The 16,198-nt window shown below is 35.5% G+C and overlaps 1 protein-coding gene and 1 long non-coding RNA gene across 2 annotated transcripts; one reads left to right on the forward strand and one right to left on the reverse strand.

Annotated features, from left to right (window-relative positions):
- Positions 1-511: 511 nt before the first annotated feature.
- LOC135796208 (uncharacterized) lies at positions 512-13,158 on the reverse strand. The gene is made up of 3 exons (XR_010549260.1): positions 13,034-13,158; positions 836-1,389; positions 512-779 (listed from the first exon to the last, which is right to left on the reverse strand). It is a non-coding gene; the product is annotated as an uncharacterized lncRNA (long non-coding RNA).
- A 230-nt stretch (positions 13,159-13,388) lies between these two features.
- On the forward strand, positions 13,389-16,131 carry LOC135796207 (tubulin glycylase 3A-like). Its single transcript, XM_065308136.1, is given in 7 exon segments — positions 13,389-13,671; positions 13,721-13,932; positions 14,010-14,547; positions 14,550-15,026; positions 15,151-15,360; positions 15,414-15,839; positions 15,926-16,131. Coding segments are annotated over 6 exon segments (1,977 nt in total). The 3' UTR covers positions 15,671-15,839; positions 15,926-16,131.
- The last annotated feature ends 67 nt before the right edge of the window (positions 16,132-16,198 follow it).

Below are 16,198 nucleotides of genomic sequence, written 5' to 3' on the forward strand. Positions count from 1 at the left end.
GCGTGTACCAGGATCAATCGAGAATGCCAATTAGACAAACACATTAGTTAATATTTTTTATGAATGGTTTTATTGTGCAAAATACGTATATTAGGTTGCATACATTTTTTAAACTTTAAAACGTAATATCTCAGGTATTAAACATCGAATAATATTGCACAATGTATCATTTTATAGAGAATTTTATAGAGAATAAAGCTACTGATTTTCACATTCGTATCTATAGCGGTTGACAAGTAAAACACTAATTACTTTATAATTTGTCTATTGGATTGCCTACAATGCAGTTAATTCTTTTTAAACTTTAATACATTGGGATATACGTATTCATAATATTATGAATACAAATTTAACGTCTTGTTACTTTAGTTTTATTTGTTTAGTGATTATGATTACCACGGATTGTTCACTAATAAAAAGCGCGCGTTATTATCAACAAATCAAAAGAAACACGTTTAGATTTAACATCGAATGCTCAATGCGTGTTTAATGAGACTAATGAATACGCAATTACGCGCACACTCGTCGTTTATTTCCATTGAGCGCCGCGAAAACGACGAATCAAATTAATTACGCGCCTTTGTGCGTCGACGAGCGGAAGGCTGGGGCTTAGGATGTGGAAGGTTAATAATGGTTAATGTGGCTAATGCGGCTAATGTTGTTAATCACCGCGCAGCGCGCGATGAAACGAAAAATTACGCGTCGAAACCCATTCACGACCGTTGGTGAGGCACGTGTAATTAATTGGAAACAAGATTAACGATTCATCACTAAAAAGGCTGAAAAATTGCTTCTAGTCAACGAAAAATCTTCTTAAAGTATTAAAACACATTACTTATGGTTATGTATTTTTGAATTACTTGCAGGCAACCCAAATAACACCATATGATCAGTTGCAATTGTCACATGTCATTTTGTATTGTTGGCCATCTCTGGGAATCACTCCTGGCGACAATTTAACACACTTTAACTCTTTTCATGATTAATAATTACCAACAATTTGTCATTTCGTAACGATTCTGCTTAACGCTGACCGTTTAGTTTCAGTTATTTCCCAGTTATTCACTTGTTGTTGTTGCAATTGTGACAATTGTCATTTTTGTCATTTTGTCCACTTTCCACTTTCAATTGTCCGTTTCAGAATTTTTACTTGCTGTAAAACGTACTTTTAACACATTTTGTGCGTGCTGTGCGTTGTGCGTTTAGCAATTCGCAATTAAACCGCCCAAACTCGTTCGTTTTTTTCTTTTTTCGAGCTTCCTGGAAGCTTCGCCACTCGGTTATTACCTGTCGAAGACTTGCAGCGCACGCTAATTGCTCATAATAAGAGATGGGTACGTGCAACAAGTAATAACACACGTAATGATACTTCCAAACGAGTACAAGGAGCTGAAAGTACAGAAATGAGTGAAATTTTAAGCAATAATCAAGTATTAGGTAAATGTTACGTGAGCAAATTTAAATGATTGTTTTGTTATTCACATAGGCAACCCAATTGACAATTTGTGTAATAAAAGTTGCCTATATTAAACATATTGTAGTATTAAATAGTTTACACTGAAAAAAGCAATATTTTAACACGAATTTTAGTCATTTCACCGATGTGTACCGGGCCAGGCAGATATACGAGGCGCTTTGAGACATCGCATCGTTAAGATATCTAGTTTATTGCAAAATAAAACGCGACCTACGTTCGCTCGCCTCACAGCAGGAGATACACGGAGCCGTTTACGAAAACCGTATGCGAGAGTGTGATGTGTGCATTTTATAGAACTAAATTAAATTACAAATTACATTTTCTGTGTGTGTGACAAATGGAAATGCAAGCAACGTTTAACCGCTTTAAGATTTGATTGTCTCCGAGTAAAAAACAAACAACTTATGCGTCTGTTGTTTTTATGTTAAAGCAAACTTTAAAAGCGCGCATAAAATGTATAAAAGTCAATTGAATTTATATCGAATGGACGCGCGCTGGTTTTCGTGTCCGGCGCAGCGTGCGCCCTCGCGACGCTTGTGTAATAAAGTTAAAATATTAAATCCGCGCACACGCGCTCACATTTGAGATGCTGAAGACGTCAAAAGGAGCAAAACGAAAAGGGACGCCGCCGCGGTCATTACCGGACGATTATTATTACCGGACACGAGATTCGCTCCGAGAGGCGATAAATTTCGTGAGGTTTCGGCTTGTTTTGGACGCGGGGCGTCGAAAAACCGAAGATTTTTAAACGGCACGAGTGGAAACAATCAAATATGTTAATTCTAATTGTTATTACATCAATGGGATATTACTTTTTAGGGTTTTAAATCAAAAATGTAAATATTTTGGAAGAAAAACAAGAAATACTTTCTGAAAGTTAAATGATGTTATATTGGTTGCATAAGTTGAACAACAAGGTGTTGTATAGTGTGGACGATCATAAATTGTGTGAGGTTAAGTGGAAAAGTAAACATTGTTTCAAAATTTAATTAAAATCCCCATTAAACTCGGCAAAAGGCAGAAACTAAAGCTCTGTGAGCTCTAGGCGCGCGTCATAACTCATGCGCTCATAACTTTACAGCCAATAAATATGTCACGGTGTGTAAACAATTACCGAATGTGATTTATGCTTCCAATCGGTTTACTTCGTAACTTCTCGCTTCACTTATCCTACCACTCCTATCACAATTTAGGTTTAGTTAATGTAGGCAACATATTATGTTAACTTGTAAGTATATTACGTTGCCTATGTTACACACAAATTATCAATGTCGGAATTTTGTACGTTTGTGCGGTGAAAATGTGTGGCGAAATTTTAATTAAAACCCATCGGTACCGAATGAAAATTAAAGCGTTCCGAACGAAATTCGCCACAGGAGGAAGAAGAGCGTTATTACGCACACGATCTTTAGTCCCGGCACTAAATTAGAGCGTCTCGGAGTCGAATATGAGTGCTGGGAGAAGGTTTTTTAATAACATCGCTGCGGCGAATTTAACGCGTTTGGCACGGCCGCGTTCTTGTTTGCACGTTTCATCAAAATCATTAAAAGCCCGACGCGCTAAAAGTTCATTAAAAATTAAACGCTCCAACGCCGACGACCAAAACAAAGCCAAAAATACCATGTGTTACATTAACGCCACCTAGTGACACCTATACTTACATACACGTCTTTCTATAATACTCTAAAAATACACAACTCTAACATAACCTATAAATTTCAGTTGATTAGTTGTGGTGAGTGTTTTTAACGTGTGAGCGATTTCCAAACACACTTGGTGGATGTGCGCTTCGACGGCTGGAGTCTCCGCACAAAATTGAAGTAATAAAATTAATAAATTCCGCAATACGGAGGCATAAAAGTAATTTTATTAGCCATAATAAGTATGCGAGCGCGGCGGCGTACGGGCGGCACGTCGGCGGCCAATTATCCCTTAAAAATAGACCAATTTCCGCTTATCGCCGCTTAATCGCGCCTATAATATTAATATCACGCGCGTTGCGAAAGCAATCTGCTGCGCGCTTTTTGCGCCATCAACGTAACAACACAATCAAGCCACGACATAACCACTCTTGGGCACACACACACAAAAACACAACAACACAGCGTACGCGCAAATAACTTAAATGAAAGTTAACTGCCGCTTAAGTTAGGTTAGAGTTAAGTGAGTAGTGTGTTTAATGGAACATCGATTGAAATTCTACAGGTGAGTCTATTAATACAACTTATAGATACCTCGATGAAAAACATGGCGGCCATTTTGTGTACGCGTTGGTTTTGTATTAAAATTTTTCGAAAAATGATTAAAACTGTGTGAAATTGTCTTCAAGAATCATGTTTAATCAATTTTCAATCAACATTATCCAACATTAACCCATTACACAACCTTAACATAACCTACAAAATTAAACCCATACGTAAATTGACTTTAACACATTTCGGAGTATGAATTATTAAAAATTTGAATTTTAAATGAACGAAAAACATACAAAAACAATACGCAAGCAGAAAAAACGTTTAATTTAAATAAATAAATAAATAATAAGGCAGCCAGGAGGCGCCAGGCGTTTGTTTTTAATTAATAGATTCGGTTTAATTAAAGAAAATATTTATGAAAATTTTTCAACGCGTTTGGTTTCGAATTGGGTCGGAGAGTCAGGCGCCACCAAAACCAGGCTTGGACCAAAATGTTACTCGTATTTGACTTGTTGGGCTGCTCGTACGTGTATATAAACTTGTAAAGTATACGAAGAAAAGAAGAGAGGAGAAGGTAAAAAGTTTTTGCATAAATTATCAATAAATAAAAACTTGTGAACGAGCAACGCTTTGGGGCATCTTCAGATATAAGTATTCTTTTGGTTTCGTTTTTTTTTTGTGTTGGTCTTGCGGCACTCACAAAGACGGCACCATATTGTTTGCTTATTAATATCCAGACGCCACATGTGTGTGTTTTCTCTTTCAAATAGTCATTTCAGTAAATAATAAATAATAAAAATAATAGGAAATAATAAAACAAAATTTATAAATTTTGACGTCATTATTAAAAGAAAAATAGCTTTTGTCCGCCACTTTGTTTCTTTCGTGATTAAGACGATGTGTCGATTCCATCAATAAAATTCATAATTTAATTTAAAGAAATAAAAATTGCTAATACTACACTTCAGCGCCATCTCGGATTTAATTATGTAGGTAAAACTATAATTGAATCTTAATACCAATTTTCATCCCTTATTTAACACTCTTTAAATCATAACTTTTGCAATTTTAATAGTTATTCTGTAATTCGAATCAAAAACCAATTAAATATATCACAGATCATCGAAATCTGTCCAGCAGTTCGTCAGTTATAAGTGATCTAATTAACGCAACTTTCTTTTATACCTATACTAACTTTTTCGTCGCGTGTTTAATAAAAATGTAATTCGTTTTTACTCTCTTGTTTTAGACATATAAATAATATGTGTCAATTCTATCAATAAGATTTGCAACTTTATTTTAAAGAAATTAATTATTTAAAGAATTGCTAATAATGCACTTCAGCGCGCCATCTCGGATTCAACTATTTAACTATAACTATGATTGAATCTCAATGCCAACTTTTATCCTATAGAAAAGAGCTGCCTTTCGGGTTTTCCCGACAATTATTCGAATTTTTCTCGCCATAAAAACCATCCTTGAACTGTAACAAACATTTAAAAAAAAGAATTGGCCAAATTGGTGTAGGCGTTGTGGAGTTATGCGCTTACCAACATATTTCACGCTTAATTTTTAAATTACAGATATATTGATGTAATTTTCTTAAAAGTTAACCACAAAATAAAATATTATTTAGAGTAGGTAATTATTAATCCCAAGATTAATTAGAACAGGCGTATCGTCAAGTTGATTGACGTCGGACATTGCGAGATCTTGTCCGAACGTTTCGCTTCCTATTTTAATTCCAACTCCACCCCTCGCACATATAATTACACCTATAAAATATAAAAATAAATTTAATGAAAAATATAACTACGATATAATTTATGCAACCAAATATACACATGACACATACTCCTAATATAGGCAACTTAAATACCTTTCACTAAAACTCTTGTAATTAGATGACTTCTAAGAAAAGGAAACTAATCTATTATAAACAAATTGATCATAGTACTCGTATGAGAGTAATAATGGAGCATCATCTATTAAAACCCTGATTGACCGATTGGCGATTGTAATTAATAGCTAGAGGTTTGATTTTGATTTCGGTAGCGCTGTGACGTCGTACCGTCCGATTGAGTGTAATAATGTTTATACACACGACGATAACATCGCTGCGGTGCGCCGATGCGGCGAAATTTCTAATTCGAAGCCGGCTACCGATGTGGATAAAATAATAATGTATCTACTTAGGACACGTTTCGATTAGCCGCTGACCGTTTCTAATAAATCATCGCTGACGAGACTTCATCATTCTCATCAAACGCATCAACGTGTAAAATGTAAAAATAAATAAGAGACGCCCTCGAAACAAGACACAAGAGGAAAAAATAAAAATGAATAAAATTACTTTATACGCTCACACAAAGGACGCATCAACATGCGTTTAATATGTTATTATGTGTTGGGATTAATAATGTAAGTAATTAAAGGAAATATTATACAGGGTGTTGGAATGAATGGAATTAAATGTTAAGAATTGGTATATTAATTAGTTTTTTGTCTTTTCTTGGAGTGCATATGACTTGCATTATAGCTGAGTAGCATTATCATCGAGGGGCGATTAGCATACACCATATTTAGACGGGCGTCAATGATGCGTGCTTTTTTTGTTTATAATACGGCGGCGCATTCCGGACGGTAGCCGATGCGACTGTCAAATTAAATGGGAAATGCGGTCGGGTATATTTTTACATTCACTTTAGTAATTTACTTAATAGACACACAGAATTTAAAAATTTAAGATGAACTTAAGAGAAGGGTTTCTTTTCTAAATCGTTTGTCAGTAATTGCACAGTAGGGAAATTCGCAAGTGCAAGCTCCGCCCCGTAGATAATGCTCGTGAGTAAAGTATGTTACTCACGGTTTGGCCATCCGTGTATAAAGTACCTGTTTTTGTGCCTAAAAACCGTAAAAAACTGGTGGAAGTAAAAAAAAAGTAATGTATGTTTATGACTGTTTTACGCAAAAACCATTCAACCAATTTTGATATATTTTGGTGTAAAAATAGTTTGGACCAAAGCAAATCAAATAGGCTACTTATTATCACAATAATATAACTTTTAGGGTGTAAAATAAAGAGTAAAAGTTGATATTGTTTATATGCCGTTATATGCGGGATTCAGCACATAATAGGTTCAAAGAACAAGAAAGTAATTAGTTAGGTATGCAACTGGATGCATAAAATGATCTTGCACATGCACTTGACACTTGCACTTGAACTTAATTTTATGCGCATCTAGCAGGTGATAAAAACACGTAGACACTTAGATATTTATTACTAGCTTTAGCCCGCGACTTCGCCCCGGTAGTGTTTAATAAAAATGTAATTCGTTTTTACTCTCTTGTCCTAGACATAGTATGTGTCAATTCTATCAATTAGATTCGCTATTTTATTTTAAAGAAATTAATTATATAAAGAATTGCTAATAATGCACTTCAGCGCGCCATCTCGGATTCAACTATTTAACTATAACTATGATTGAATCTCAATGCCAACTTTTATCCTGTGGAAAAGAGCTGTCTTTAGGGTTTTCTCGGCAATTATTCAAATTTATCTCGCTATAAAAACTATCCTTGGGCTTTAACAAACATTAAAAAAAAAGAATTGGCCACATTGGTCAAGGCCTTGTTGAGTTATGCGCTTTCCAACAGATTTTGAAATTCATTTTCATATTATAGATTGCTAGAACAATAACTTTTTACCAGTAATGCTTATTGTAAATCTGAAAATAAATGAAAATAATTTACGAAACAAATTTTTATCTTTAATACGACCTTTAAACCTTCAACTTGTCATAAATTTTACCATGTTTCTTCCGCATGTCTGTAATTTACTTAAAATTTATCACAGCATGTAATTACGTGTTCGTTTAAATATTCAACGGCATCAAACAAAAAATTCCCACCGAGGTAAACAAACGTAATTTGTAACCGAACCGAAAATTAACACCGAAATATTGGAAGACAAGAACCAAATGAATACGTATTCAAATTGAAAACTCGAAAACGAGACGAGAGTTATTAACGGGCGGCGTAAAAAAAGTTGAGAAGTTTACGCGTCGACGACGTGCGCGGTACAAATGCGGCTCATTAACGATGCGCCCGTCTTGTTAATTTTATTAAAAGCACGCTCGCGCTCATTAATCGACTCGCGCGCAGCAAATTTTAATGTTCTTTAACAAGTCTTTCATATATTTTTTCATTTTTTTTATTTGGCGTAGTAGTAATTTTTTGTATCGAGCAGCTTTTCGTTTCGAACTTTCCCTTCGTGTCGATATAATTTGGAGAAGGTAATTATACAGAATTACTTACAAAACGTTTCAAAATAATAAAAAAATGTCGAAAGATTAAATTGCAGGTTATAATTTGGGGTTATTTACTGTTTCAGTGTCGCCATATTTGTATAACATTTAAATTTTTAGAATTTGACAATTTTAAGGTCTTTATTATTTGAAAATAATGAAATATTCAATAATTTGATGATCTGTATTGTATAAACGAATTGTAAAATCTGTTGGTAAGCGCATAACTCAATAACGCCTAAAGCAATTTGGCCAATTCTTTTTTTATATGTATGTTAAAGTACAAGAATGGTTTTTACGGCGAGAAAAATTTGAAGTATTGCCGGATAAACCCTAAAGACAGCCCTTTTCTATAGGATAAAAGTTGGCTGAAGTGCATTATTACCAATCTATCTATATATATAAAAATGAAACCCGTTTCGCGTGGTCAAGCCATCACATGAAAACGGCTGGACCGATTTGGCTGATTTTTTTTTTGCAGTTTTCTAATACTCTGTAGGAGGTTCTTACGGAAAAAAATATTAGGAAAATGTCTCGGAAAGATTGAAAAAAAATAAAACCCGTTTCCCGTTGTCACGCCATCTATGTGTGAGATTTCAGAACGCATATATAAACTTCACATGACTTACATAGTAATCTGTGGTAATTTGTGACATACCCGCCGCGCCAACAATACGGTTATTAAAGTTTTTGACACACAGGTTTTTGTTTGAAAAAGGAAAGTCGCTTTCTCTGTCTGTCCCTTTGTATGCTTAAATCATTGAAACTACGCAACGGATTTTGATGCCGTTTTTTACTTCCGTGCGAAGCCGGGGCGGGTCGCTAGCGATGTGACTGGCAGAGAATGCCTTACGGCATTAAGTACGCCTTTTGTACAATATTATTTTTTGGGTAATAAAGTTTAAATAAATAAAAAAATAAATAAGGCGGTACGAAGTTCGCCAGGTCAGCTAGTTCTTTATATAATTAATTTCTTTAAACTAAAATCGCGAATCTTATTGATAGAATTGACACATACTATGTCTAGAACAATAGAGTAAAAACAAATTACATTTTTATTAAACACTGCCGGGACAAAGTCGTGCGGCTTTAATTTTCCATGTTTTAGTTAATTTTGAAATCGCAAAAAGATTATAAAGTATAATTTTACAGTTTACTCCACAAAATCAACCGACATAACCTCTAAAAACAATTTAAAAAAATATATTGATTAAAAATAAATGAACATCGATTAAAGATTTTAAATCAGCTCGTAAATAACATAGCCGTGTACCGGCGTGATGAAATTATGAAATTAAATGTAATTTGCTTTTCAATTTTTGTTGTTGCAAGCATGAAGTCGAGCATCGATGCCTTCCGGTCACAATTTACAATTCACAAATTCATAATCTTAATCTGTAATTTGCCATCGCACCATCATCATGCCACAGTATATAATTACGTTGATTAACACATCAAATAAAGTCGGCCATTTTGTGCCTATCTTAAACAGTTAACAATTTCAGTTGCTGGATGGCGTTGCATTCGTTTTAAATTCATGAAATTTTTTATCTGATAAAATTGTCTTAAAAGGATGTTGAATGCGAAACACCGTTAGCGTAATAAAATGCTAAAGCTGCCATTGCTGACATAAACTGGCCCACTATACGAAGCCATATAATTTTAATTAAATTATCATCGCATTGGGACGACCGGCCGACATTAATAAAAACAGTGAGTGCATACACGGTAGTCGCCATTTTCCCATCAACGCGAATTCATAAATCATCGCTTTTATTACGCGCCGTCCTGAAATTAACATTATCATATAATTAAGATTAAAATTTAATACATACAATCGAAAAATATAACCTAACCTAAAATTCCTAATTCCTACTTTGTATTTAGTGTATGTTTGGTTGCCTATAATATAATTTTTGATTAAACCGTGTATTTTTATGTATTTTATAGTTGTGTGTTTCCGACACACCCTGTAGATCATATTTAGCAAATTATATCTGTTCCTGCTGTATGTGTAGTAAGACGCGAAGTCCGCGCCGTCCGCGAGCTCGTTTATAACATAATAAAGTATGAAATGCGTCGCGTTTCCCTTTTTGCGCGGCGGCGATATAAATTTTACTGTTAAGCGGCCCAGCCCGGGCTTAATTTACGCCGGCGCGCCCGCGTTTAATTGGATTTTAATTTATAACGATCGCGAGCGCGGCGCACAAGTGATCCTTTAATTAAGCGACGCGAAGGATTTTACGATCTCACTTAAGTCACTCGCTTGACCGAGGCATTTACCAACAAAACTATAGATATTTACAATAAATTTTTGAGGTTAAAACAGTTGCCATTCTACTTTAACCTCAAAAAAATATTTTACAGATTCCTGTAATGTTGCACTCGACGAGTAGGCACGGAAAACACGTGCGTGATACACGTGATGAAAGATGTATGAGCGCCCGCAGCGTTCGTCTCCTTATTGGTCATCTCATTATCGTTTCATTACATTACAGATTACTCAGATTACATGATAAGCGCGCATCACACAATGCATGCAATATAGAAGCGGTAGTTGCGGGTATCATATCTCCGCCGGCTGGTAGCCCCCGAAAGGTAGTCGGTAACAATCCTCGCGCCGCAGCGCGCCAATAATTAGATTATTATCGCGCGTTTTTGTTTGCCGCGCGCCGGCGTTTTGCGTCGAGTCATTCGGAGGCAATCAGCGGCCCAATCTCAGCGAGAGCAAAATGAAGACTTCAAGCGACGCCAGGCGTTCGTGTTGGTACTAAAATTTGATTCGGTATTCATCGAAAAAAATCAACTCACAGGAGTATCACGAGTTAACTATATGCACATGGTTTTATCATGTAGCGCCATCTATCGTATATAATAGGGTATAATAATGATAGAAAATTATAAAAAACTAGCTTTTTCCCGGTAGTGTTGAATAAAAATGTAATTCGTTTTAACTCTCTTTTTCTAGTCATAGTATGTGTCAATTCTATCAATAAGATTCGCAATTTTATATTAAAGAAATTAATTATATAAAAAATTGCTAATAATGCATTTCTGCGCGCCATCTCGGATTCAACTACAGTAGAATCCGTTTATTATGACTCCGCTTATATTGACCAACCGGTTATTATGACGTACCTACACTACCAAGTTTGGTTTTCATATAAAATTCTGTATAAAAAAGTCGGATATAATGACTTCGCTTACAGTGACATGTCGCTTATTATGACCCATTTTTAACAGATAATGTCCGGTTATAATGACCAACATGATTCTTTACACCTCCGGTAATGTTCGTTGATACCCGACGACGTTCGACACGTGGCGAACTTTTTATATTTATTGCTACATTTCTTTTATGATTGTCAAATTACTTTTATGTATTTAATATCGGAAAGACCAAATGCTTAAATAATAAATATAAGCATTCGGGCAGCAGCACCTTGACCACGACTTAATCCGTATTTTCCATTAATCCGAATTTGGCGTGGGTCATTCGACAATCTCAATGCTTTTTAAAAAACAAGAACCGCATTAAGCAATCGTTCAATTCAAATGTTTTGAAACCGAAGAGGCTTCGAAAATCACAAGAAAATTAATTAAATGAAAAAACAAAAGCAGACAAAAATTACAGATTACTTGCAGTAAAAAATACACTTGTATGTGTTATAATGTGCTGATTACGTGCAATTTTGATTTTGATTTAATATGTATGTATATGTACATATTTACATAAAAAAGGGTTTTCATTTCTCAAAACGCTTTGTATGACGTCCGCTTATTATGACGTGTTTGTCAATTCCCTTCGATGTCATTATAACCGGACTCTACTGTATTTAACTATAACTATGATTGAATCTCAATGCCAACTTTTATCCTATAGAAAAGGGCTGTCTATAGGGTTTTCTTGGCAATTATTCGAATTTTTCTGGCCGTAAAAACCATCCTTGGACATGAACGAACATTTAAAAAAAATTGGCCAAATTAGTCTAAGCGTTGTTGAATTATGCGCTTACCAACAAATTTTGCGATTCATTTTTATATTATAGATATAGAAACTTTTTTTTTCAATTTAAATCAATTGAAAACAGTTGTTTTCACAATTTTTCTGTTTTCGATACCCGTGCTGCCATCTATGCCACGCCCGTCTAACTAATATTATACCAAATGTTGTCATACTTCTTTTTATAGTTTTTCATGATTAATTATTATATATAGAGACAAACAATGATTACAATTTAATACCGCCGTAATTGAAGTGCTTGTTACGTTAATTTATTACCCCTCAAGCGGAAAGCAGGAAAAAAATTGCAGAAAAACGTGTAAAACGATGTGAAAAATGAGCGCGCTGATTGGAACCGCAAGCGATCGCATCGAATCAAAGCGAAATGACCATCATTAGCTAATTAAAATAAACGACGAAATGTTTATTAACAGCCTCGGCGATTGTTTAATGAATTAAACGTTTTGCATAATAAGTGCTGAACAAAAAAAAAACGCGCGACAAATTAAAACTAGATTGTTAATTACGGACGAGATGCGTGATAATAATATGTTGAAGCATTAAATAATAAAATTATCAACAACATATTTCTTTTAAAATACATAAATAATATAAAATTTATATATTAAATTATTTTTTTAGAAATTCAGTTAAATAAATCATCAAAAAACGTAATTTATTAAATGATGATTAATCTATTATCTCAGCAAATTATTTTCCTGTGAGGTTATGTTCGTTGGAGTCGGTTAAATGAAAACGGAATAAAAAACGAAGCATGCAAATTAAATTAATTGCGGAAACCTCGAATGCCGCGAATTTTCCGTGCACCACGCACGCCATATGCACGTACCGTGTGGTACCATCCTCCCCAAAAACTAGGACGTTTATACTTTTCACCCCGCTTCATCCTCATTCACCTAAATTCGCCAAAACACAGAATTGTATTAAATTTTTCATTTACATTGAATTCTACAATTTTCAAACAAATAAAAATAATAAAAATTTAATTTTTTGTAAATAATTCAATACTTTTCTTATAAAAATAGATTACCTTTCGAAATTTTTGTCAATACGTCTCTGTTTTTGACTGATGTAAACATCCTTAACCTAATTTCACAATAATAGTTTTGTTGCCCTGTTTTCCACAACGCTCCACCATTTTCCACCCTGCTCAGTTTTAGTAGTTGCAAAGTTCTTCAAACGCCGTGAAGGTTCAAATGAGAGTGGATTACCATTTACAAATCCAGCACTTCAAATACCACTATAAAATATAATTCTATAATTTTTACAAATTGATTAATCAAAGTGACACAAATGTTGATAACACAGTGACTTCAAAATTTTATATTTACAAATGCGCATCATTTATTTACTTCTTTTTTCATACCGATCATCATATCATCAGCATGTCCACTTACGGCAGTCCAATTGTCATCCGGCCATTGAGAAGTCCTTCATTTGATCGACGCACACCCTCGCCAACTTCTTCGTTTTCTCCACCGCACTCAACATCGAGGTCACAATCTGTTGTAAATAAAGATGATACTCACGATAAATCGCCGTATAGGGGCACATCGAGTAGTGAGCACACGTCAAAATATAAAAACTTTATTACGTCTGAAAGATTAGCACAGTTACGAAAAATTGTGGAAGAGGCAATCAAAGAACATCGAGTTTTTACAATTAGAGGTTAAGTTCATACCTTGTATAGAATATATTTTATTAAATGTGATTTTAGGTGGATGGCAAACACTACGGAGGGCATTCCTACGACGTAACTGGGTCGAGAAATGTGAATGCACAATGAAAACTAAACCATTGTCACAATCAGCGTCAAATTTAGAAGAATTATGCGTAAATCTACCGATGAAACTAACCTGGGAGACGCAATCTGCGCATGTGCTCAAGTGTGAACGCACCATTATGTCAAGATTGCTCCAAATGCACGATGTAGGCAACTTTTTAACCACCAAAACATTGTATTAAATTTTTTTTTCGTCTAAAAATTTAGTTTTGCGTATTTTCAGGTTGATTTTTATTGGAATACACGAAAGGACACGCACGATATGCAATTCCGATTGAATTGCAACAAATTAATGTCTCGATTCTCACGATCACTCTTTACATCCAAAGAAGGGTTATGTCTCTTACTGCAACAAGTGTATTGGCATAACGAACCAGGCGTATCTAACGTATACTTCCCACGTTGCTATGTGCTAGGATTCCCGGATCATTACAATAATTTCGTTGAAGATTTCCGGCTCACCGCATGCATGTCACTTTTAAAACATACAGTACATCTACACGAGACACAAGATCAATATGCTATTCAATCGCCCGAAGGATCAGTACCTTACTCTGCTTTTCAATTTGCTATGGATCGTCTCAATGAATTTATCGCGACGAAAAAACACATGGATATTGATGTAGACATACCGGGAGCGGAACCTAGTGAATGGACGGAATTCCTCGAACACTTCCAGATGATCGTCCATGATAAACAAAGATTTTTAGAGAATAAAAACTACGTGATTGCTGTTCTCATTGCAGCGGCACGTGCGATTCTCAAAAATTACAATTTTATTGGCCGCAAATGAATCTCGACGGAATGAAAAATATTTGGATTATGAAACCCGGAAATAAGTGTCGTGGACGAGGCATTCAACTGATTAAAGATGTTAAAGATGTGGGCAGAATCATGGATTTGAAATTAAAGTATGTCGTGCAGAAATATATTGAAAGACCACTGATTATTTATAATACCAAATTTGATATCCGGCAATGGTTTTTGATTACAAGTGTACAACCGCTTATAATTTGGATGTACAAAGAAAGCTATCTGAGATTCAGTTCACAAACTTTTAATTTGGACAATTTTCACGAGAGTCTACATTTGACGAATCATGCAGTACAGTGCAAGTACAAAAATACGCTAGATAGAGATAAATCACTTCCGGAAGATAACATGTGGGATTGCTACACGTTTCAGACATATTTGAGGAATACGGGGCATCAGAATAAATGGGAATCAGTTATTTATCCAGGTATGGTATGATGGAGCACACTTCCGGTTTTCCGGTTTTGAAAATTTTGCGGAAATGTTTTTAATGTTTTGTTTTTACTTGAATTTTGTGTTTATTTAGTAACATTCGGTTTTCCGGTTTACAGGAATGAAGGAATCCATCATTGGTTCAATGTTGAGTTGTCAGGACACAATGGATCGCCGTCCCAATACATTCGAACTCTACGGCGCTGATTTTATCCTCGCGGAAGACTATAAACCTTGGTTGCTTGAAATAAATTCAAGTCCGGACCTGTCTTCATCTACAAGTGTCACTGCTAGGATGTGTCCCCAATGTTTAGAGGATTTAGTAAAAGGTTCCTAAAATTTCCAATTATCATCAATAATTTTAAACTAAATTATTTTGCAGTTGTAATCGACCGGAAACGAGACCCAAACTGTGATACAGGATTTTTCGTGTGTATCTACAAACAAACCCTACTTCGCCCACCTGCATACCTTGGAATGAGTTTATCCGTGCGAGGAAGACGTATTTTCAAACGCAGCAAAAGCCGGAAAGACAAAGAAAACGAACGCAAAAATGGTTTTCTATCCACCAAAAACGTCAAGATTAACAGCACCGTTCACACCCGGAATGCGAATCAATGGTCATTGTACCCAGATTGACCATAGTGCTGGATACAATGGTCCTGTAATAGCTGATTTAATGGAAGAGATCCAGAATAGTAGTAATTCAATCGATAGTGATCCCAATGATGGAATAGAGGTGGCGCAACCGATAAAACCGACGACAACGAAGAAACGCTCGAAACCATCGACCAGTAACGCACATCACGTAAGCAACGCTAGTAATTACGGATTATTATGTCCGAGGGTGATGCATCGCTCGCAGGCACAGCGCTCAACTCCTTCTTCTCGCAGCTGTCGCAGAGGCGTAAATTCCAGGACGCCACGAACCGCTCCCCGTCATTCGTCACGAACGACTCCGTTACGAATGCAGCCGCCATCAACTTCCGGGGTGCAAAAGCAGGAGGTGCCTACACGAGGAGGCGGCATTGACTTAGAGTACATGCATTTGGACATGCGCAATAAAGATACTTTTAATAAACATAATCATGAAACAGCCACCATTTTGTCTACTAAACAGCAACCGCATGTACAATTGGTTGCATATAGTCAACGTGCAGCTAATCG

Source organism: Atheta coriaria, unplaced genomic scaffold (assembly GCF_025399875.1).
Source record: "Atheta coriaria isolate IRGN ID8LTWV9N9 unplaced genomic scaffold, Caltech_Dcor_3.1 hic_scaffold_7_pilon, whole genome shotgun sequence".
NCBI classification, from domain to species: Eukaryota; Metazoa; Arthropoda; class Insecta; order Coleoptera; family Staphylinidae; genus Dalotia; species Dalotia coriaria.